The sequence below is a fragment of the Lepus europaeus genome, chromosome 8 (genome assembly GCF_033115175.1).
Source record: "Lepus europaeus isolate LE1 chromosome 8, mLepTim1.pri, whole genome shotgun sequence".
NCBI classification, from domain to species: Eukaryota; Metazoa; Chordata; class Mammalia; order Lagomorpha; family Leporidae; genus Lepus; species Lepus europaeus.
Window position 1 is genome coordinate 19,942,577 of NC_084834.1, and position 25,096 is coordinate 19,967,672.

Here is a 25,096-nt window from a genome sequence, read left to right on the forward strand (position 1 = left end):
GCAATCTGAAAAAGAGACAATCTAAAATGAATTGAAAAATATACTATACTCCCTATAAGAATGACTTGAGTCCAAAGACAAAGGATAGCCTCACTACCCAAATCCTAAATCCCACATCCTAAACAATCAGTTCATAATTAGGGTCGAACAGGAATCTTGCAATATTATTTGATCAAACATAGTAAGTGGTTAAGATCTGAAAGTTATGCCTGTTAGCTGAAGGATTAAAAAAATAAAGTTAGTAACCTATATTAGACACTGACTGAAATGTTTCTAGACTAACACAGAACTAAACAGAAAATTTCTCTTCTGAATATTTAAACACCAAAATGCTATTTATTTCAACATATACAGGAAAAGGAAAATATTTTTATCAGTGATACATAGAAAGAAAGAAGAACTAATTGAAACAGTATTATTGAAAGGATATTTATCTTAAAATTAATTGACTCCCAAGCAAAGACAAGCATCAAAGGTGTCATTTAATACTTCCTGTTCCCACTTAACAGATAAGCCTAGCTTAAAGTTGGAATGGCAAAGCATTTAAAGTCTGCTCATTTTTCTGAACCCACTTTAATCCCTTTTGGAAAGGTGAGTTTCAATAACCCCTTTTGTTATTCTAATACAAGAGATTTAAAAAGAAAAGTTGAAATTGAAAATTTACTTTAAAACTCAGGAGATTTGGGGAACTTTTGTTTATTTTTTATTCTATGGAGTTTTAGAAATATAACCTTTATCTTAGGGAAAGCAAGAGTAAAATCAATTCACCATAAGACATATGATATAAATCCAGATTTGTTTTGAATCCTGCCCCAGGGATTCAGACAGCTTTACATATAAAAGCATTCTATTTTGGAGAAAATCTAGGGTCAAGTGCAAATAGAGAATAGAGTAGGCTTTTACCACTGAGGATTATATTACAAATAACAGAGATTCTCAGAGGGCTGGCTGCATTTCTCCACCCCCACCAGCAGAATTGGGACTGCAATATTAAAGCAAGCTCCTGGACCATTCAAGTTCAGTGGTGTATGCACTGAAAAGACCAATTGGTCTTCCCCAAAAGATGCCTTCACCCTACATAATGTATCAAGAATTCTTCCATAAGAATACTGTTTCCATCATGTGATTACTATCTAAGCTACCCTTAAGCCTATTTCTATTGCTGAACAAACCTACTCCTGAGATGGCGGAGTACCTAGCGAATTCTTCTCTGTTGTGAAAGCACATCTACATAGTGAGCCTACACCAGGAACCCACTTGGCAAGTTTCACTTTCACGATCCTCATAACATCTGGCACAATATCTTATACATAGTAAGGTCGTAATAAATGCAAGATAATTGAATTTGTGGGATTTGGTTAGGAAAAAAGTTTATTTTCACATAACTGTATCTTTGTCCACTATAGAAACTATTTATACTGTTTTTTACTCCTTTTTTCCTGTATATATTATTCACTATCAATTAGATGATGCTACAGTATGAAAGTTTGATGTTGATTAAACAGCATACAATATTATTACATCACAGTTTTTTTGTAATGTGAATTCCCACCAAAAATGATGTTAAAATCTTTTGGAGAAAAATCATAGGCTAATACAGAAAAGTACAAAGTAAAATCACACAATTGTTTTGTCCAATCATCCATTAAACACATCAATATTCCAAGTATGAATCATCAGTTTTGGAGCACTAAAATTTATATAAAATGCTTCATAACTATGGATGCCCATCAGAGAAAAATAAAGACATTAGAAAGATATTTGGTGTTTCATTCACAACGCTTCCATACTGGTATAAAGAATAACCTTAAAGGGGCCAGCACTGTGGCACAGTGGGTTAAAGCCCTGGCCTGAAGCGCCAGCATCCCATATGGGCACCAGTTTGAGTCCTGGCTGCTCCTCTTCCGATCCAGCTCTCTGCTGTGGCCTGGGATAGCAGTAGAAGATGGCCCAAGTCTTTGGGCCCCTACAAACACGTGGGAGACCCGGAAGAAGCTCCTGGCTCCTGGCTTTGGATCAGCACAGCTCCGGCCGTTATGGCCATCTGGGGAGTGAACCAGGGGGTGGCAGACATCTATCTCTTTCTCTACCTCTCTGTGTAACTCTTTCAAATAAATGAAATAAATCTTTAAAAAAAAAAAAACCTTAAAGTATGAATACAATAATACATATCGAAGGGTTACAAGATTTTTTTTTTAAATTTTTTATTTATTTATTTTTTTTGACAGGCAGAGTGGACAGTGAGAGAGAGAGAGAGAGACAGAGAGAAAGGTCTTCCTTTGCCATTGGTTCACTCTCCAATGGCCGTTGCAGCCGGGGCACCGTGCTGATCCGATGGCAGGAGCCAGGTGCTTCTTCTGGTCTCCCATGGGGTGCAGGGCCCAAGGACTTGGGCCATCCTCCACTGCACTCCCGGGCCACAGCAGAGAGCTGGCCTGGAAGAGGGACAACCGGGACATAATCCGGTGCCCCGACCAGGACTAGAACCCGGTGTGCCGGCGCCGCAGGCAGAGGATTAGCCTAGTGAGCCGCGGCGCTGGCTCCAAAGGTTACAAGATCTTAAAATGTAACCTAGAAAAAATGCATTCATTACTGTTTTTGGATTGAGCTATTTGATCTGCTTCTTTGCAGACTGGAATTATTTGGAAGGTATACAACTTCTGGTATGTCAGTTAATTTTAGTTATGTTAATCTAGACATGTGAATTCTGTTAAGTTAAACTGGTCATTTTTTGGCAGAGAATTCACATGTTTTACAATATACAAGTATATGTATATATATATATATATATTTATATAATTGAACAGGATTTTATGATGCAACTGTGGATTGATAAATTCTATAAATTATCTAAAAGCCTAAAATACATTTTGTTGACACTGCATCATGATAAAAGTGCTTTTTCCATTAGTCAGAATTTTTGTAATATGTATATGTTTTATTCAGTGAGTTACTTCATTTACTTCCCAGTTGTTAGTTTATTGTTTGCTTATCAAAATAATGACATGCTTTCATAACCATAGCTCTTCAAGTACTGTTGTTGTACAAATTTGGCAAAAGGTGCACAAGTAAGGTAATTTATAAATCTGATGCTATTACATTGAAAACTATCATTCATTAGTGCAAGAAATTTATTGACTTGAGTTTTTTAGCTACTTTCAGAAGAACAGGACGAGTCCGAATACATTCTTACTGTGCATTTTTGTTCTTTCACTAACTTCCCGTCTTCCAGGTAAGGCTATACTATATTCTCCTACTACAATTTGCTCTGTAATAGCTTCATAAAAATAATTTTACATTCTTTTAAACACCATTCACCATAATGTATATGGTTATGCCAAATATTGAAAAATGAAGCTTTACAAGTCAGTACTATTTTAGCTTAATTCAAAGATATTGGAAGGTTGAAGATTGTTCTAATGATGGAAGAACTACACAATTCCCTAGATTCAATCTGACTATATGTTGTTTATTTTGAAAATTACCTCTAAATAGACAAGCAGCATAGATAAGGGATGACTCAACTGTTAAAAGGTAAAATGCCAGTGTATGTTAGTGTATATTTAAAATATTTCCTTAGATATTTCTTTTTTTTTAAAGGTTTATTTTATTTATTTGAAAGTGTTACAGGGAGAGGTCTTCCATCCTCTGGTTCACTCCCCAGATGGCTGCAATGGACAGAGCTATGCTAATCCAAAGCCAGGAGCTTCTTCCGGGTCTCCCACATGGGTGCAGGGGCCCAAAGACTTGGGCCATCTTCTACTGCTCTCCCAGGTCACAGCAGAGAGCTGGATTGGAGGAGGAGCAGCCGGGACTAGAACCGGAGCCCATATGGAATGCCGGCGCTTCAGGCCAGGGCTTTAACCCAATGCACCATAGTGCCAGCCCCAGGTATTTATAAAGTTTTGATGAAATTTTGTGAATCAGAAATAAAAGATTTATACTCCATTATTAAATCCATGAAATCATGAATCAAGTGATTGGAAAATATTTTAGGAATCATTAAAATTAGATGTATGAGGTAATTATGAATATTTCCTATGAAGGCTCATAGTGCTTATCTTTTAAAAAATTATTTATTTATTTGAAAGGCAGAGTGACAAAGAGAGAGAGAGAGTCAGAGTAGGAGAGAGAGAGAGAGCTTCCATCTGCTGGTTCACTCCCCAGATGGAAGCCCAGTCAGGTTAGGAACAAGCCGAAGCCAAGAGCAAGTACTCCACGCAGGTTTCCCACTTGGGTGGCAGATGCCCAAGCACTTGGACCATTTTCCCTGCTGCACAACGACATTGACTCCAATGCCTCTCTTTTTAATTAAACTGCAATGAATTTAGTATTTATTAAGGTTACATTAATAAAATATTTTACAGAAAAGTGGTTTGATTTGTTTTTATAAGAATTTTTCTGCATGGTTAATCTATCATTTTAAATAAAACTACTTTCCAAATTATATTAATGAGATTCACATTAAACTGTGTTTGTAGCACTAAAATGATGCAATTTCTCACCATCTTAAAAACTGAAATGGTATTTATTAAAGGCTGTAAGTATTTTTAGGAGCTTACATTTTTCAATTAGTTCTAGAATAGAACTTAAAAAAAAATCACATCTTCCATTCCAATCCTTTGGTTTTAGGAGCAAGACTCAGAAAGATTAAGTAATTTGCCTATCATAGTTTGTTAGTCCACAGAGGAAACAAAAATGAGAACTGGATATCTACATTTTCAGTACTTAGGTATATACCTCAAACCATGAAAATATGCAAACATGGTGTTTAGATAAATAATCTTCTCATAAAAAAGTCACTTGATATTATCAAATTTATAGAAATCCAATTAAACACTTGTATATAATTTTTTTTAAAAAAGCAGAGAGACAGGGAGAGACTTTCCTCTGCTGGTTCACTGCCCTGATCCTTGCAACATCTGGGGCTTGGCCATGATGAAGCCAAGATCCAGAAACTCAATCCAAGTTTGCCTAGTGAGTGGCAGGGAATCAAGTATTGGAGCCATCACCTGCTGCCTCCTGGGGTGTGCATTAACAGGAAGTTAGAACTCATAGCATAACTAGGACAGGAATCCATATGGGATATGGGCATCTCAAACAGAGATACAAACACTGCACCTAATGCCCACTCCATATGTAATGTGTTGATAAGTAAGCTGAAGATGGAATAAATCAGATTTGTAGCAATATTTTAATCACCTAGAAACAAAGCTAAGTCTGAAAGTATTCATTGGCATTTTGAAATTATTCTCAAATAAGAAAGCTATAATTGAGTTAATGCATTCATTATTCATAGAATCATATCCTTGGTAATTTCCTGCTTGGAAAACAATGTCTTTAAAGTATTAAATGCAGGGCCTGCACTATGGTACAGCTGGTAAAGCTGCCACCTGCATTGCCGGCATCCCATATGGGTGCTGGTTCAAGTCCTGGCTGTTGCACTTCCGATCCACCTCTCTGCTATGGCCTGGAAAATCAGTAGAAGATGGCCCAAGTCCTTGGGCCCCTGCACCAGTGTGGGAGACCCGGAAGAAGCTCCTGGCTCCTGGCTTCAGATTGGCACAGCTCTGGCAGTTGTGGTCATTTGGGGAGTGAACCAGCTGATGGAAGACCTGCCTCTCTCTGATCTCCTTCTCACTCTGTGTAACTCTGACTTTCAAGTAAATAAATAAATATTTTTTTAAAAGTATAAAATGTAAATGTTATTTCCGTATATTTTCATTCTCTCATAAATGATAAACTCTATCATTATTGGAATGTCCTATTAACTATATCGTATGCATTAACTATATATGCATACATGTGATATAATACAAACTGATAACACATAAGGAAGAACATATGACCACATCTTTTATGCTTTAATAAGTTTACTTAATTGGCCTGTTCATGATCTTTTGTGAACAGAGAATACTTTGATCATCACCGATGTATTTGCATAATATTCCATTAATTATCCATGTGGATGAGATGGAATGCTAGGGTTTTCAGAAGTAGATGCACTTTGATGAAAATATCAATGATACTCAAAAAGTATTGGTTATTATTTACTAATAAACAAAAACTGATCTGAACAAAGGCTTCTATATGTCACTGATTCTACACGTAGTCCCATTGTATGAAGTATTTTAATAAAAAAGTTAATGAAGATGTAAATGGCAAACATTTTAAAATGCATTCATTATTATGGCAGATGACAGAAAAAACATTTCAATTTTAAGGCCTGGGATCAATAAATCAAAAACCAAGATGAAATTTAACAGGAATGACTGCAAAATCTGTTGTGTGACATCAATAAATTATTATTTGCAGAATGGAATGCATAAACTTAGCACAATATATAAGAAAATCACCCAGGTTTTCAATAAACCACCAATTTATAAGCTATTAATTCAATGCAGTTACCTAAAAATGCTAATACACTTACAGGTTTTAAATGAAATTATTGATTCTAAATAAAAGCATTTTAATTTCTCAATTTAAATATCTTGAGGATCAGGCAGAAAATATGAATGAAAAAACAGGCATAGGATAATAGAATTTGGTGAGACTGGAGTGACTGGAGAAGACATGATCTGGGTCAAGGGTGGGTTTTGTTTCTGTTTTCTTTTTTCAGGTAAACACTGTGCTGCCCAAAGAACACTTGTGTCCAGGATGAAACTGATCTGGAATCTGAATTTTTAGATCAGGCCACCATCCTCTTTACACAGATAAAATCAAGACTTAGACTAAGATACCACAATAGAAGAAAAACATGGATAAAACTATATTCAAAAGATATTTGAAACCATATTGAAGGGTATGAAGACATAATAAAGAATGGTTGAGGGAATTCAGAATTCCTAGGCTAACAGAAAATTCAAAAAAGAGATGCTTGTTATTCTCCTATAGTTGATGTATTCATCATATAAAAAAGCAAACAATTACCCAAGTCAGAATGAGAGTCAATGAATGAGAATAATTAGGTGGCCAATTTTAACTTTATAAGAACTTTCAAAAGTGTTATCAATAAAAACTGTCATGAAATGGAACTGAATGTTAAGGAAACTGATAAGATTTTAGGTTTATCTGGTTAACACAATAAATCTAATATTTCTAATATGAGCAGTATGGGGGAGTAACTTATAATTAAACCCCTGTGTTTGTTCAATGATAACAAGGTCCTAATAGAGCAATCAACATGTGCTGGAAGCAATTTATCTACACTGTGAGAAGTAACTTCCAAAATGCTGTAATTAAGCTTCTTGATCTAACCCCAAGAACAGATATAAAAAATATGGCATTTTAAGTGTGTGTACATTTAAGCAATTGAAAGATGTATGTGATTATGAAAAAAGTTGGTTCTGCTGCCTATTTTAATTGAAAAGACTGTACGGTTTCTTTTCATTATAAACTAATTTTTGGCACAGCACTGTTGTTTTTAGAAAATAGGCATACTACTGGACCATTTGCATTGGTTTTCCCAAAACAGGTTCACCACTGTGCTCTCTAACTACTTAGCATTTGCTTTAGTGCTTATCTCTGCATGTGCCACTGCCAGGCTGCCAGATGGCACTTCAATATAGAAACTATGACTTTGGTGAGGTTGGGGGTGGGGTAGGTAAATGATTGAATATGATTTTAAAATAAGCAAATGGTGCTGGTGCTGTGGCATAGCAAGGAAAGCCGCCGCCTGCAGTGCCAGCATCCCATTTTGCTGGTTCTAGTCCCAGCTGCTCCTCTTCCGATCCAGCTCTCTGCTCTGGCCTGGGAAAGCAGTAGAAGATGGCCCAAGAAGTTGGGCCCCTTCACCCATGTGGGAGACCTGGAAGAAGCTCCTGGCTCCAGGCTTCAGATCAGCATAGCTCTGACCATTGCGGCCATCTGCGGAATGAACCAGAGGATGGAAGACCTCTCTCTCTCCCTCTCTCTGTTTCTGCTTCTCTGTGACCCTGCCTTTAAATAAATAAATAAATCTTTAAAATAAATAAATAAATAAGCAAATGACCAAAAGCCTTGGCATTCAGAGTAAGTAGCATAAAAGGTAAAAATGTTTTGAAAAGTCAGACAGTAGCAAGGAAATTACCACCAATGGCTATTCAACCTGATAAATCCATAGATTTATTAATATGAATTGCTTTGTCAAAGCCCACAGACTTTCTCCATTTTTACTCTCAACTATCATTTTAAATCTACATGTGGAAAGTGTAACTGTATCACGAAATAAAATTTAAAGACCCTGCTTTAAATCTTTCTGATAAAAAAAATCAGTTATTTCATCATTAAGCCTTGACTTCAACATGAAAGGATTTAACTTCAGTCTATGTTCTTTTTGCTTTTTGTAAAGTTCTAGTAAAAAAAGTATTGGAGCAAAATCATACATTGGACAATGACTTTACATATACAGTGAAGAAAAGATTGTTTCCCATTTATAATAAGCTAGCCACATTAAAATGCAATGTGACAGGAGCCAGTGTTGTGACACAGCAGGTGAAGCCGCCACCTGTGACGCGAATACCAGTACCCCATATGAACACTGGGTTTGAATCTTGGCTGCTTCACTTCTTATCCAGCTTCCGGCTAATGTGCCTGGGAAAGCAGCAGACGTAGTTTAACTCCTTGGGTTCCTGCCACTCGCATGGGAGGCCTGAATGAAGCTCCTATCTCCATGATTCAGCCTGGCCCAGCCTCAACCACTGGGTACATTAGGGAAGTGGATGAACTCTCTCTCTCTCTGTATCTCCTCCTCTCTTTGTGTTTCTGTCTTTCAAATAAATAAAACAATCTTTAAAAAATAGAAATATAATGCAATATGACAGTCATTTTAATGATTAGTGTATTTAATTTTCTGTATGCCTCAATTTTTTGTTTAAATTTTATTTTAATAGTAATATGTAAGATTAAATTCTAGCCTTTTTTTTAAAAAAAATGTGTCTACTGTGCTAAAATGTACTCAAGTTTAGATTTTACTTAGGAAGCCAGAGATCATCATGTCCTGGTTTTCCCCTTCAAGGTCCATACAAAGGGGTTCATTGAGGCAATAGTAGTTGGTTTGTATTTCCTAGACAATTGCTTGAATTCTCCTGGTTGCTTTTGTGTTTGTTGGTTTGTTTAAAAGAGTTATTTATTTACTTATTTATTTGGAAGACAGAGGAACACAGAGAGTAGGAGAGGCAAAGAGAAAGAAACCTTCCATCTGCTGGTTAACTTCCCAGATTATTACAACAGCCAGGGGTAAGCCAGGCTGTAGTCAGGAGCCAGGAGCTCTATCTGGGTTTCACATAGGGGTGGCAGGGGCCAAAATACTTGGGGTCATCATCCACTACCTTCCCAGAAACACCAACAGGACGCTGGGTTGGAAGCAGAGGAGTTGGAACTTGAACTAGCACTCTGATATGAAACATGGCAATTATCAGCTGCAGTTTAACCCACTGTGCCACAATGCAAGCCCCTCAAATTTTCTTTTACATAACAAAAGTCTTACTATAGAACTCCCAAAAATTTTCAACAATATTTATATTTAGCTGACATTTAAATGATTGCACAATCCTAGTCCTTTCTCTACAGAGCCCTGGGACTGTTTATTACCATAGCAACTGCTGCATAACATCCAACACAGATAGGCAGAGATGATTCTTTTACCTAAACCCAAGAACAGAGAATTGGACACTAAATTATCTAAAGTACCAATACAATACATTCTGAATTCATCTCTCTGAAGCATCTAAACAAGAGATTTTAAAGGATTTTGAAGTGAGAAACAAATCCTAAATTATGTCTGTACTGTTTTCATCTTTCTGGTGGATTGACTGTCCTAGTGCTGTGCCAGTGTTGAAAAATGGACATTGACAGAAAATATCCTGAAATCTAGTTGGAGTCAAATTACTAACCTGTATATGGCAAAGCAGTTTGTTAAAGTACACAGCTGAATGGTTAAAGGGCTCAGTGACATTAGTAGAGAATGGCTGTGGAAAAGAGAATGACAAAATCCCCCCTTCACCCTGGGAAAAGCTACCACTTTGCACAATAATCAGGCTTCAGCAAGCCACACAGACCCCACTGCATTGCAGCCTCCAAAAACACAATTCAGTATGATCTCCTCTACATGTCTTTATTTCTCTACTGCTTTGAAGCTTGAGATCTACTGAATGAAAAGCGCTGTCCTTACACTGAGCAATCGTTTTTAAAGTCAAGAATGCAAAGTCTTCTAAAATGTGGACCTTTCCTGCACTGTTCGTCTGTCTAGAATCAGCTGAAATGAGGGAATGCAGGCTGTCTCCAGGTAGCTTAGGCTAAATGCGTTCCTGAAGTCTTTAGGAAGTCAATGATTCATCAGATGTTCTGTGAAATGGTGAGAAAAATTAAAATGTCAGAGAAAGAAAAGCTGCCAACGAGAGTGGAAATGATTTCAACTTGTTCTGGATCATCTCAGGAAGGCTGGGCCATGTAAGAGCTGTCAGCTGCCTACACCATTCTGCCATCATTAAAGCAGAGAGACATTGGTAATGCATGTGACTGACTGTGCAAGGGTGACTTACAAGACATGCATACCATGGTATTTATTGATTACTTATTCACACTTAGCATTTACTCAGAACCTACTTTTTTAGAAACTATTTGAACACTTTAGCAAGGGCGAGAGGTCTATAAAGAGTCTACTTTGAGAAGAATAACCTTCTCCATATATAGAATACATATGGCGACACTCACTTCATTTCCAAAGGATTTTAAAGATGCATATGGGCATGTGCTGATATATAGAGAGCTATACAGAAATAGCAGACACAGGTAATTATGGAAGAGAAATCATTATCAGTGCCAGAAATAATAACATAAGGAAAGAGAATCACCATGAATTAGAAAAACCTGTTCTATGCAGCATATCAATAAAGAGATCATGATGTACTGTTGGAATAACTGAGAGGAAAATGCGATTATAAGGAAAGCATTACACATATAGGTATGTATTCATATGGCCAGAACATTTTTACTTTAATTAATTGCAATAATATTCAATATACATTAATATATATAGGATATTTTAATACCAGAGTGAAGTGAAAAAATTGCTGCTTATGAAAGGATGATGTCAATTACTTTCATTCTCTGGCATTTTAATTGTGATATACCACATACATAGGGAAAATTTCAAAGTTGCCCTTTCACTCTGGAAAGCAACAGCTATACTAATACTAGTTTACTAGCTATCATCTATACTGTTTCTGACATCTGTAAAAGTCTATGATGCTGGGTAGCCATAGTATAGTTTAATAGATTATTATCAGAATAAATTTGTCTTCAGCAAATGGAATAACTAAATGAGAAGGGGCCAACTTTATTTTGGCAATGGTTTAGAATTTACCATTCTAACAAAAGTATAATTAAAGAGGAGCTTTTATGCAAAGGATACCCTGTGTCCCTCACAGAAAGAACCAGAGGATACACACAGATTTCAGGAGTGGGCAGCTGGCGTGGTGGTTAAGACATCAGTTAACACACCCACATGCCACATTCCAGTGCCTGGGATGCATATCTGCCTCCAGGTCCTGATTCCAAGTTCCTGTTAGTTAAGACATTGGAGACAGCAGGTGATGACTCATGTTGGTGGGTCCCTGCCACCCTGTGGGAGCCCCCACTTCTCAGTTTCAGCGTGGCCTAATTCCTGCAGGCCATTGCAGGTATTTGGGGAACGTATCTGTGAATTGGAGAACTCTCTCCACAACTGCCACATCCCCACCCCTCTATCTGTTGCTCTTTCTCTCAAAACAACACCACATAGGAAGAAAGAAAGAAAGAAAGAAAGAAAGAAAGAAAGAAAGAAAGAAAGAAAGAAAGAAAGAAAGAAAGAAAGAAAGAAAGAAAGAAAGAAAGAAAGGTTATAGTGTGGGGGATTTGGTCTAGGAATCAAGAGGTGCTTCTTAGCTACAAGATAATAGTTGCATTCCATGGATGGATAAGCCCAGAATAGGTTTATATACAAAAGTTATTTCCTATCTTAAAACATCTAAGTATATAGGCATGTAAGTCATATTGGTACTATCACATAATTTTCTACACAAAATGATGTAATTCAAGACCTGTACTATTATTGAGAAGAAATAAAAATGTAAAACTCTAAAAATAGTGATTTATAACTGAAAGCCTAATTCCTTATTATAAAGGTATGCTATATTGGCTCTAGAATGATTATCAGCAACCCCAACAATGTCACTCTTGATCACTCACTCTGGGTTCCAGAGGCAGGAACTCACAGAAAACAAGATCTAAGCACTTTCATCGTTTCTCCTGGAGGTTATACCACTGTACTCCATTTACTCACCCTTTCCAGAACAAAGTAAACAGTTCATCCATGTTCAATGTATGGATTATCACTGATGATTTGAAATTGGAAAATGTACAGCTTAATTTGGACTTCTAAAACTATTATATACTCATTGACTTTTTAAAGTAGTATTAAGATAACCTTGTTAGGGCCAGTTCTGTGGTGTAGTGGGTAAAGCCACCAACTGCAGTGCCGGCAACCCATATGGGTGCCAGTTCAAGACCTGGCTGCTCCACTTCCCATCCAGCTCTCTACTATGGCCTGGGAAAGCAGTAGACGATGGCCCAAGAAGTTGGGCCCCCTACACCCATGTGGGAGACCTGGAAGAAACTCCTGGCCCCTGGCTTCAGATAGGCACAGTTCCAGCCATTGAGGCCATCTGGGGAGTGAACCAGCAGATGGAAGACCTCTCTCTCTGTGCCTCTGCCTCTCTGTAATTCTTCCTTTTAAATAAATCTTTTTAAAAAAGAGAAACTTTTTACTATTAAAATATTTACCTGAAATATGAAACTATTTTATGCTTTAACTAATACATAAGCATCACCTCAGTAGAGGGGTCTTTAAAAATTTCATGGAAAATTTACATTTTATTCAATCATTTATTATTCTTTAAAATTTTTAGTTATTAATTTATTTGAAATACAGACAAAAAACAGACCAACAGATTGATAAAATAGAAAGACAGATATCCACTGGTTTAATCACCAAATATCCACAATAATCAAGGGTATGCCAAGCCAAAACCAGAAGCTAGGAAATTAATCTGCTTTCATGTGGATAGCAAGGATACAATGACTTGAACCATCACCTGTTGCTTCCCAGGGTGTCCATTAGCAGGAAACTGGATTACGGAGCCTTATCCAAGACTTGAACCCTGTGCTCTGATTTACAGTGTGGGCACCTCAACAGGTCACATGCCCTCTCCTGCATTATCTTTTAACTCTATTTTCCATGAATTGTTTGCAGTACCCCCTTACAAAGCAAGTTCCTATAAAGTAGATGAAATACTCATCTTAAAATGTGATACAAGGCACGGCACTGTGACATAGTAGGTAAAACCACCACCTGCAGTGCCGGCATCCCATATAGTTGGCAGTTCGAGTCTTGACTGTTCCAATTCTGATCCAGCTCTTTGCTGGTGCATTTGGAAGGCAGCAGAGGATGGTCCAAATGGCTGGGCCCCTGCACCCACATGAGAGACCTGGAAGAAGCTCCTGGCTCCTGGCTCCGGAACCGCCCAGTCTGGTTGTTACGGCCATTTTGGGGGTGAACCAGCAGATGGAAGACTTACCTCTCTCTCTCTCTCTCTCTGCCTCTCTGCCTTTCAAATAAATAAATAAATCTTCTTTTAAAAAACGTGATACAAATTGTTTTCATATCAACAAGGATAGGACCAGTGTCAAGGATGGGACCAGTGTTGTGACACAGAGAGTTAAGCTGTTAAGCTGTAACTTGTGATGCCTACAGCCCATAATGCTCCATATATTTTTTTAAAAAAATATTTGAAAGGCAGAGTTAAAGAGAGACATAGGCAGAAAGAAAAAGAGAGAGAGGTCCACTGGTTCACTCCCCAGATGGCCACACAATGGCCAGAGCTGAGCCATTCCAAAGCCAGGAGCCAGGAGTTCCTTCTGGGTCTCCCTCACAGGTGCATGGGCCCAAGGACTTGGGCCATCTTCAACTGCTTCCCAGGCCATAACAGAGAGCTGAATCAGAAGTGGAGTAGCCAGGACTCAAACCGGTACCCATATGAGTAGCTGGCACTCTGCAGGCAGCAGCTTTAACCGCTAAGCCACAGCGCCCTGCTCCATTTCTGATCCAGCTCCATGTTAATGCACCAGGGAAAGTAGCAGATGTTGGTCCAGGTACTGGGAGCCCTGCCACCCATAAGAGAGACCCAGTTGAAGTTCCAGGCTCCTGGCCTCAGCTTGGCCCTGCCTCATCTTTTGCAGCCATTTGGAAGCGTGAACTCAAGGACGAAAGTTTCTCTCCCTCTATCTTTCCTGCTCTCTCTCTCTCACTCTCACTCCACTTTTCCAATAAGTAAATCTTTCTTTGAACAAAGATATTACTTTCATGAAACTGAGACAAAACATTGGGAATTCAAAATTCTTGATTCCATTTTAGAACTGATCGTTTATCTCTAACTGGTCTTATATTATTTTGACTTGTTCAGCTACTTCGTTTAGACAATGATCTAACTTCTCAAATCATTTCTTTGATGCAAAATCTAAAACTCTTAGTGTGATGAAAATGGAAGGTGAACTTGATAATTTTTTTTCAGCGATAGCGGAAAAGGGAACAAAAATACAAGTAATGAAAGACTTAGTAGTAGCAGAGTATAAAGAAAAGATATGAAAAAAATTGAATTAAGTCACGTTATGAGACATGAATGTTAGAACTTTAAACATTAGCAAATAGCAAACTTTTCTTCTTCCAGGTGTAATTAGCTACTGAATCTTGGGAATGAAAATAAGCACAACAGATGGCCAGTGAACAAGGCTTACAGTGCATGTCTTCAGTCTGGCTTCAGCCCACTGCATTTATATCCCTTTTCCTGGTCAGCTGAGCCCATGATAATCTCCCAGCTTTCACCCTGTCCTGAATCTACCTTACACAGAAGCCCTGAAAGTCCCCACTGCTAAAGTGTAGTTGAGCAACCAGATGGCCCCAAGCTGTGTGATGAATCTTAATTTTAGGAATAGAATCAAGAAGAGTTCCCTTTGTAGTACTTTCTACCAGAAACTTTTAAATTCATAGTGCAGCTAACAGAGTGCCAAATTTAAGGAAAATATGTTGCTGACAATTAAATATGTATTGCTCTTAAAATGTTTCTGGCATTTATATAGCATTTTGTGAATATAAATATTTGTTCAAAGAAAACCCATTATTTCAACTTTCCTATACTAATGCAATAAACTCTCCATGAAACGGTATCAGACTTGATAGATACAATTGTACAGTCATAACAACCTAAGGAAATTTATGGTCTGCTAGGGTTTGAATCAGTTCAATTCTCCCCAAAGATTCACAGATTAAAGGCTTTCCACGTGGTGGTGGTTACTGGGAGTTCTGCAAGCTTTAGGAGTTGGGGTCCAGTGGGAGGTCCTTAGGGCCTCAGGGATACGTGTAGCTCTTGTGTGGACACTCCAGTTCTCATGACAGGATTGCTATAAAGCCTGGGTTTGAGCTCATCCAGTCTCCTTCTGCTTCCTGTCTCCAGGTCGTCCTTCTGCATTGCACTCTGTCATCTGCCATGAGGCTTTCGCCAGAGCCTGCTACACCATGCCATTGGAACTGTCAGTCTCTACAATTCTGATCTCAATAAACCTTTCTTTCCTTCTTGAGTGGGTTGTGTCAGGTAGTTCACTGCAGTACTAAAAAGCTAACTAACACAGTGTCAGTGTCAGTGTCAAAAATAAGATAGTCCTCATTATACCATCGCGGCACTAAATCATCAAATTAATAATACAGGTAACAGAACGGCTTAAAATTCTTCATGAACTAGCAGCACTTTTTTAAATTTAATCTTACTTGAGGAAATAAACCTCTTGTTCATATAACTGGGCAACTTAAAACCATGCCTTATGTGTATTTCTACTAAAGTATTAATATGACAAGCTCCCATTCTCTTTCATGCTGTGAGCTGTTTATGTTATTATGCCTGTACTGGCACAAAGGGAACAAACTGTGTGGCTTTTGAGTATTTTTGAGCCCATTCTCCTCTTTTGTTAAATAAGAAGAGGTTACCTACCTCTAGGTTATATGCACTGAGTCCTAGCCAGTGTCATTTTATCAATAGGTCCTCTTTTAGATACATCGAGAATTGAAAGCACCTGATGGAGCTTTGAGCATTACTGACACTTTAGTATTTTTTTTTTTTTGACAGGCAGAGTTAGACAGTGAGAGAGAGAGAGGCAGAGAGAAAGGTCTTCCTTTTCCATTGGTTCATCCCCCAATGGCCACTGCAGCCGGTGCACCATGCTGATCCAAAGCCAGGGGCAGGTGCTTTCTCCCAGTCTCCCATGTGGGTGCAGGGCCCAAGGACTTGGGCCATCCTCCACTGAACTCCCGGGCCACAGCAGAGAGCTGGCCTGGAAGAGGGGCAACCAGGACAGAATCCGGCGCTCCAACCAGGACTAGAACCCGGTGTGCCGGTGCCACAGGCGGAGGATTAGCCTATTGAGCTGTGGCTCCGGCCGACACTTTAGTATTGCTATATAAAATAGACTTGAGCACAAATAGAGCAGAGAAGCAATGAAACAAACCCAGAGAACTTGTGTACAAAATGACAACATTAAACAGTGCATGGGAAGAGCCCTGGTTAGGAGTAGATCTTGACACACTTACTAGATGCCCAAATTATTTGAACTTCAGCTTAATAATGTGTAGAAGGCAAACACAAATCATTGCTCTGAATCTGAATGATTCAAAGAAACTGTTTTGGAAGCTTTGTCAATAGACGTCATCAGTATGCAGAAAAGCCCAATGTAATTTTTCTTTTACTCTAGAGACAGTAAGCGTCATAACTTAACAGAACCCCCCCCCCTCCCCAATGGCATTTCAGCTCCATGGCCTTCACCTTGTCCACTGGGGAATTTCAGTACACTAATCCTGTAATCCCGGCATCTTGTTGATTCAGACACAAGTTTCTGTGATGATTGAGTTCAGATACACTGAAAAGCTCTGGAAAGGAGTTGCACTATTGTAGCTCACACAAGACAATGCCTGCAACTCTCAATAGATAATTACTTAAGGGAAAACAGCGACAAGAACCAATGATGATCATCAACGTAAGTGGTAGATTCCTTCGTCATTCAGAGATCCCATCCACATCAGCAGGGATTTTATGGACCGAACGGGACTTGGTTCCCCAAACTCATGCCAATGTTTAAACCACAAAGTCTCATGTTAACAGTTAATAGATTAATGCTAGTGGTTGATGGATTAGGATGGAGACTTGGTCTAATTATGGTGGCTAGAGGTGGATCCAGGGCCAGGGCTTTAAGTCAGTGGGAATTTGCCTTTGGAAGGAAATCCTTGCAAGATACTTGGTTATGTAAGCTGAGTTCTGCCTAGCTTCTCTCTCTGCATCTTGGGCTGCCATAGGATCTTTCCCCAGCACAGGCTCCACCACAGCCAGCTTTCATCTGATAGCACACTAATGGGGCCACCTAATCTTGAACTGTAAACCTGGAAACTGTAATCAAAATAAATTCTTGCCTTCTTAGAGCTTTCACTGAGGAAAACTAGTTAAAGTAATGACTTAGTTAAATTAATGCAAATTAGTTAAAGTAATGAAAAGCTACAAACATAAGGGAGAATTTCATTTTTCTAAATAAGCTTAAAAGCATGCCATGTCAGGTACAAAAACTAAAAGTGCTTGAAAATAAACTTCTGAGTGAGATACATGCAATATGCAAAATTATTTTAATAACTCCAAAGTTACAATGAAGCTAAAGCCCTGCATTACATCAAAAGTATTCATATAACTATTATATATATATATATATGCCCAAAAGTGATAATAGTCATTAGTAGAAAATTTGTATATAACATCACATGTAGACCTGCACTAGAGTTAAAAAAAAAAACCTATTGATAGACCACAGCTTCATGGTAATTAAGGTTCCTAACCAAACTACAAAAGTCCTGTTTATTTATTCATTTTAATAGAAAAAAGCCCTTCTATAGAAATATTAGTAAAATTAAATAAAATAATGTTGACATCAGACCTATGTATGAACTTATCCTAAAACAGAAAACACAAAGCTACAAACTAAAAGAAAAAAAACTTAACCTAAATCCAATGGACACATCATACTTATGCTACGTATTTTAAAACTTAGGAAGCTGAAGGCTTTCTCAAGACTTTCCTTGTAGGATCTGCACAAAAATTCAGAATTTTCATGTATGAACAGATTTGTTTCTTGACATAGATGTTCTTGACATACGTAATTCGTGGTTTGAATGTAGGCATTTCAAACTATGTGAAATCAATGCAGTCATTTAATTAAAACCAAAGACAACATACTTTCATTTTAAAAAGCAATAATAATTGAAATATATTTCAATGTTGTTTGAAAAGGACAATCAATTTTAATAAAACAGAGGTTTCTTTGCAACACTGTGGTTTTTCTCCTGAGGATTTCAGAATCAGAAATTATAGGTAGAGTTAAGGATAGGGACAGGGAACGGTCAGCAACAATGACAGGTTCTAGAACAGACATAGACATTTTGTTAGAGAGGAGATGGAGTAAACCATACAGCAGCTTTGTGCAGACCATGAAAATGGCGGCAATGTTTAACCAGTTAAATGTTAGGAAAAAAAACAGGAAGCTGCATAGCAGAATCTCTTACCCTGAAAAACTCTTTAGTGGAGCCAGAGTCTAATGTTCCATAAGCAATTTCTGTTTGCTTAGAAAGATCCTCAGCACTTTCGATGGGAGACACCATCCTCTCTACAGTCAGGAAGGCAGCTAAGTTAGCCGTGTAGGAGGAGATTATGATCAGGGTAAAGAACCACCACACACCTCCAACAATGCGCCCAGAGAGGGATCTAATAACAAGTATGAAATGGATTTGTAAAGTGAAATGAATGACCTAATAAAAAAAAACAAGTTAGCAGTAATATGCAAATATTGACTTGTTAGGGCATATTTAATTTAAAATTTTTCAATATATGTGCTAGTTAATGAAACTGGAAATTATTAAACATTTTTAACATGGAGACAGATTAGCTAGAATTGAAGACACATCTAGATGCCAAAATTTCAGACTCCTGGGATTCTTTTAAAGTTATAATACCCAAACAGTTAGGAAATGAAATTCCATAATGAAGCAACTTCAAGAATGCACAAATAAAATATTCAACCCTCATACTACTTTATCCACCCATGACATAAGAAATGTGAAAAAAGATCACCAGCAAGACTCCTAAAATATTTTCAAACAAAATCAAATATTAAAACAAAAAGACTGTGGACTGCAAATGTAGCTTTAAATGCCAAGGGAACTCTCCCTTTAATTCAGTCAATGAAGTTTCAAAACTCTCAGAAAGAACCAATAATTTCATTTTTGTGTGTGTGCATGCAGATAAATAGGTTTTAAATAAAATATAGGAGAGGAAACAGAAGAAAAATGACACCACAAAGATATGACCCAAAATATAATTCTTAATGAGTAAGAAAGAGATGCCTTCAGCGAATGAACTGCCATGACCCTGTTCCTTTGTGTCTCCTGCTTAGGAAAAAAAGAAAGCCCAAAGAAAATAAATTAGATATATAAATGTTTATCCAGACATAATTCCTACCAGTACTTCTATTACAAATTACTACATACAATACTTTGCAGATACTAAATAGATTTCTAGTAATTCACTTTAAGCTCTGAAGTAGGTAAATATAGAAATGTAGATCAAGTTATATATATTTATTCTAATATTTTGAAATATGTAGTGTAATTCTATGCATAATAATTTGAATAATATTAACAAACCTATAAACTATTTCCTACACAAACAACTCCATTATGTATGTCTCGATTTGCTACAGTGAAGAAGTAACATCTCCAAAAATATAAATCAAGAAAATTTGGCAATATATGACCTAAACTGATGTTCCTCATAATTAACAATAAGAAAAAACACCATTGATTAAAAAGTATTATGTCAAATTATTGACCAATGTTTATACAACAAGCCAAAAAACAACAAACTCAAAAAACAGCAGTTGCTAAATATACTGAGAGAAGAGAGAGAGAGACTTTAATGTAAACCAAATCTAATATAATAACATTTATCACCAAATATCAAGGAGATGCTAAGAATTAAGTAGGTATGAAATGATAGAAAATGTTACATACATCTCACTTGTATTCTGAAAAAAATTTTCACATATATTTTTCTATTAGAAAATCCCTTATAAGGACTCAGCCATTCAGCCACTCTCAAAATATTCACTATTTACCTCATCATAATAGAGGTATAATTATATATGTAAGCTGTGCTTAGGAGGCAAGTCAGTATCTGACTGCTCAAATTTCTTAAAAGTTACTTACATAGTAACCACTTTTGACTCAATGCATGTTAGTTTACAATGTGTTTAGGAATCATAATATACATCTGTTTCAGTTGTAACAATAAAGCCAATTTAAAAATCATAAGTTGTCCTCTATTCCAGTGCTTATTAAATTTAATGGGATTAAATAGGCCAATTGATTTAAAATATACATGATATCTCACAAAGTGTTATGAGTTAGTGAATCAGATAAATCACTCAAAGGTGAAACATACTTAAGGGATTTATTATTTACTTTTATATGTTTTTCAACTATCCTTTCATGCTTCTGAAAGAGTTCCTGAGAATCCTAGCAGAGCAACAAATTTAGTTTTATTTTATGGTGACAAAAAATGACTTCTATAATTAAAGCCATACCTTTCAACCCGGAATAAATAAATGTGTATATACTATCATTTCTTTTAATCCCTATTAACAATTATTTAAAATTGTTATACATTTTTATATTCATTTGAGTCCTTTAGAGATATTTAGGAAAGAAACAGAAGCAAGTAGAAGAATTAAATAAACAGTCTTTGTGACATATTTCTTTCATAATTTCTGTGGTCTTAATCTTTAGAAAACTATTTTATAGTTGAAGACAGTGTAAAACTTAATTTCAAGAAAATGACCAAGTCAATTTATTCAATAATTCTAGACTGTAATTTCAGTGTATTAGCAGTAGTGTACATTTCTGTATTAGATTTTACTCGCAAAGTGATGATAAATGTTTTTAAATTTTTAAAAGTCATGGCTAAAGTGACCTTTACACTTATAGTTTTAAAGGTAATAAACTGTTTTTCTCTTATTGATTACCTATCATTGAATCACAAGAAATTATAGTTTGGTTCATATAAAAAGATCATTAAATTTGCCAATGCTCTGTGTCAGGTTCAATTTTTACATGCACATGTAGCATCAAGGGAAAGAATATGTATCTCTTTTTAAATAAAATGAATTTTGCTCACATATATTCTGAGGCAAAAAGATATCAATCAATAAAAAGGAAAAATATGCTATCTAAAATCTGTTTATCTCACCAGGAAAAAAAAAATACACTACCTATGAAATTGTAGTACTTCATGACTCATGAATGAAATCAAAAGCAAAGAAAAAAGACCTTATTTTGAAGCATGTTTGATGAATGTAGGAAAGCATCTATATGTCATGGTAGATTCTTTGATATTATAGGTGGTTAAACATGCCTGGCACTCTAGACCCTACCTGCAAACAGTCTTTGACAAGCACCAAATGTCAAAACAGCTATCTATAGTGCCAGAAACACGAGGAACAGGGCAAAAAGACCCAAAGTTTTTATTTGGGAATCCAGACCAATATATCCTGTGTCTTAATGAACTCTCATACACTTCATATTACTTATTCTAAAGACATTCACAGCTTATACCATCCTAGGATAATTGTACTGCATCTGAGACTTAAGGTAATATGCTATTTCAGCAAAGATGAATCATTTCCTCAGTATTTTATGGATCAAAATGTTATCTGGGACCACAATGTGTTCAGTCCCCCTCCCTTATTAATAGAGGCATATTAAAATGTCTTCAACTTAAAATAGATAAACTAAATACAGAGATGAAACTATGAATCATGTATTTTGTGAGAGCTGAAATAAACATACACAATTACATGACATGCCAAGTAAATTTCACTGGCAAGTGTCTAGTTCAAATGTCATTCCCATAGAAAAGCTACAGGAGATGTGATGGAACCAAGATGTTTAAGATATACATAATTTATAAAATAGCAAATTTTAAAACTCACCACCAGTACAACTACCTACTACTAGAGATTAAGCCATTGAAAGTCTATCTGTAAGATGTATTTAATTCATCTCTAATTGTGCTGATATTAAAAATATCAGAAAACAAGAAAGTTTTGAGCTCATATAGTTTTCTTCTAAAATTAATGTCTTGTTATTCCCAAAAGTTCTCAAAACTAAAATATAATGAAATTATATCTGAAAAGGCACTTCCTTTATGAGATAATAATATGTATCCCTAAGAATCAAAGAAAGGTAATCAAGCCCAAATTAAAATATGCCAGTAGACATCATAATTTTGTCTTTAAATGCTAAATAATTATACCAGGAAGAGCATTATTTATTCCTCTGAAGGGCCACATGTGCTGATTACTCTTATTCATATATGTAACATGAGAAAACAATCTAGGCTTTGTGACATTTATTATATTTAGGTATTCTAGTGCAGGTATTAACATATACTGATAACAGAGGTATAGGAGGTTTTCCATGATATGGATATAATATCATCCAAAATGGCACAGCCATTTGTAATGACTCATTAGTTCCATCCATGTATTTCTAGATCTTGAAAAATGTTAACATACATTCCTTTTAATCCAGCAACCTAACTTTAAAAAATAAATTTCATAATGTTTCTTTCATATCAGTTCCATGAGCTAATGATGGGAAAATAGAAGAGATGAGATGTGTGCCAATGAAGTGTTGTATAGCAAGTTGCTGCTTTTGTAGTTAATAAATAATGTTGCCCATTTTCCCATATACAGGTCTGTGGATCAGCACACAGATGACTGTAAAATGAGAATATGCAGCAAAAACACGGTACCCCTCCAAGAAGGCATGGAATGATAGGAACCTTATGCATTTTATAGCCTCTCCATGGTGTGTATAATTTCACCAGGGAAATATATGATCAACATTCGAAGAACATTGCTCAAATATTTCACAGACTTATGCCGACAGGAAGAGTATGTCCTGTAAGAGTTTTAAACTATTTGGACAAGGAGTCGGCAGCTGGTTACCTTTTTAGAGTGAATTCATAAACACCATGAATATCCACTTGAGACCTAAAATGCACAAAGTTGAAGCAAGTGAGTAACCAACCTTGGCGAAATATCGCATCCTTGCTGCATAAAGGCACCCAAGGAAAACCAGAGACTATTAAAAATCCCAAATTCATTAGTTGATTCACTACTTTGTGTTTCTCTTCCATCTTCAAATTCCTCAGTGTGCCACTCGTAGGGGCTAAATCTGCTGACCAGGAATAAAACTACACTGACCCCAATGTAGGCAAAAACAATGCACATCCAGATCTCATAGGCTAAAGGATCAAGAAATGAAAACACTCCTGGTTTGGACTTCTGAGGCTTCTTGATCATGATAGATATCCCGAGGCTCATAAAGGGCTTTGAAAAGTCAATCACCTCTTCTCTCACAAGGGTAATAGTTAATGGAGCAATTGCAATGTCAGCTTTCTGCAAGGGAAACAAAGGAAAGTAATAGTATACGGAGTCACGTTCAGAAAGGAATCATGGTTACATCATTGGGTCAAAGGGGAAATAAAGAAAATCAGAGAAACGGGGATGGTTATTTCCTTGGTAGAGTCCCAGTAAAGAACAAATGAAAAGTGATTCGTTACCCAAATTTCCCTCCTCTTTATAAATACATGCTATACCCATTTGCCTTCACTGTCTTATCCATCTATACGTCATCTATGCCTTTGCACCCTTTGCAAAATACATATAGGCCATATGCTTCAAGACAGACGAAATAAATGCTGCCTCAGTTAATTTGCATGGTTACTTCTGACTTCAGCTTCAATCTTCCACATTTTCAAAAGGAATTAGCTATTTCTGGAATAATGCGGGAAAACAACAAGCTGGGACACAAATACTTTGCAGGGATAGGGTGACATTCTACCAACAACAGTTCAAATCACAGACTTTATCTGTGAATAGAGATATACTTACCCCATATACAAGTTCTCCAACCATCCCATTCCAAATTTTCGTGTCTGCATCCCTGGCCCCATACTTGCCATCCCCAACAATTGTCAACTTGTACTTAAACCCACAATGTTTGGCAATTTCTGCAGCCAAATCAACACAGTAGCCCTCATAGCGTTCATTGCCTTCAAGCATTTCATGATTTTTCTTCATCATAACATATGGTGATTCCTATATGCAAAGACAGGAATGAATCAGCTTTAACTGTTTAGCTGTTTCAATTAGGCATTACCACTGAATCAATCTTCTGGCTTAAAATGACCTGGTAACAAGAGACAATGTACAATCTAGACGATAGACAACATTAAAGGAAAATGATTAAGAATAATGCTTTGGAAAAAGGATTCTGAAATACCTACCATTATATTTCACTAAGATAACTTGAGTCTATGTATGCCAGAGTGAAAAATATACTCAAACTACAAACGGTTAGCTTGTCCTCTCACCATGTTTGCAATTACTAGGGCTTGGTGGGGATGACTACTGCTCATCATCTATTTTATTCAACTCTAGATATGACAGACACTTATTCTAGGTTAAGGCTGCATGAACAACCAGAACAAGCTCACAACAAACCCTGTGTCACTTATACCCTAGGATAAGTTAGATTTGGAAATCAGATTCATTCGATGACAAACTGAAATGATCATTGCAGTGATAATCTACTGATTTTGTACCTGCAAGCTTTAAATCTAACTTTGTTTATAAGATAAAATATCCTAAAATAAGGCCACAGGATAGCTAAAGAATAATTCACTCCAGCAAACATAAGAAAGAATAAGCATGAAAAAAGGACTGGACACAGTTCAATATCCTCCATTGGAAAGGGTACCAATATTATTTGAGGCCTTGTTAAGATAGCTTCTCCCAACAACACGAAGGCAAAAAAGAGAAAAAAGAAAAAAAAAAAACCACATGTATCACTAACTTGCATTTCTGAAGAAATTTC

The 25,096-nt window shown here is 36.7% G+C and overlaps 1 protein-coding gene across 3 annotated transcripts in view; it reads right to left on the minus strand.

Moving 5' to 3' along the window:
- GRIA2 (glutamate ionotropic receptor AMPA type subunit 2) overlaps positions 1-25,096 on the minus strand; it is a 161,756-nt gene that overhangs the window by 3,933 nt on the left and 132,727 nt on the right. For all 3 annotated transcript variants that reach the window (XM_062199046.1, XM_062199047.1, XM_062199045.1), the window contains exons 10-12: positions 24,112-24,318; positions 23,246-23,616; positions 18,665-18,863 (exon numbers count right to left, since the gene is read on the minus strand). In XM_062199046.1, coding sequence (XP_062055030.1) covers positions 18,665-18,863; positions 23,246-23,616; positions 24,112-24,318 — 777 coding nt within the window. The remainder of the gene's footprint in view (positions 1-18,664; positions 18,864-23,245; positions 23,617-24,111; positions 24,319-25,096) is intronic.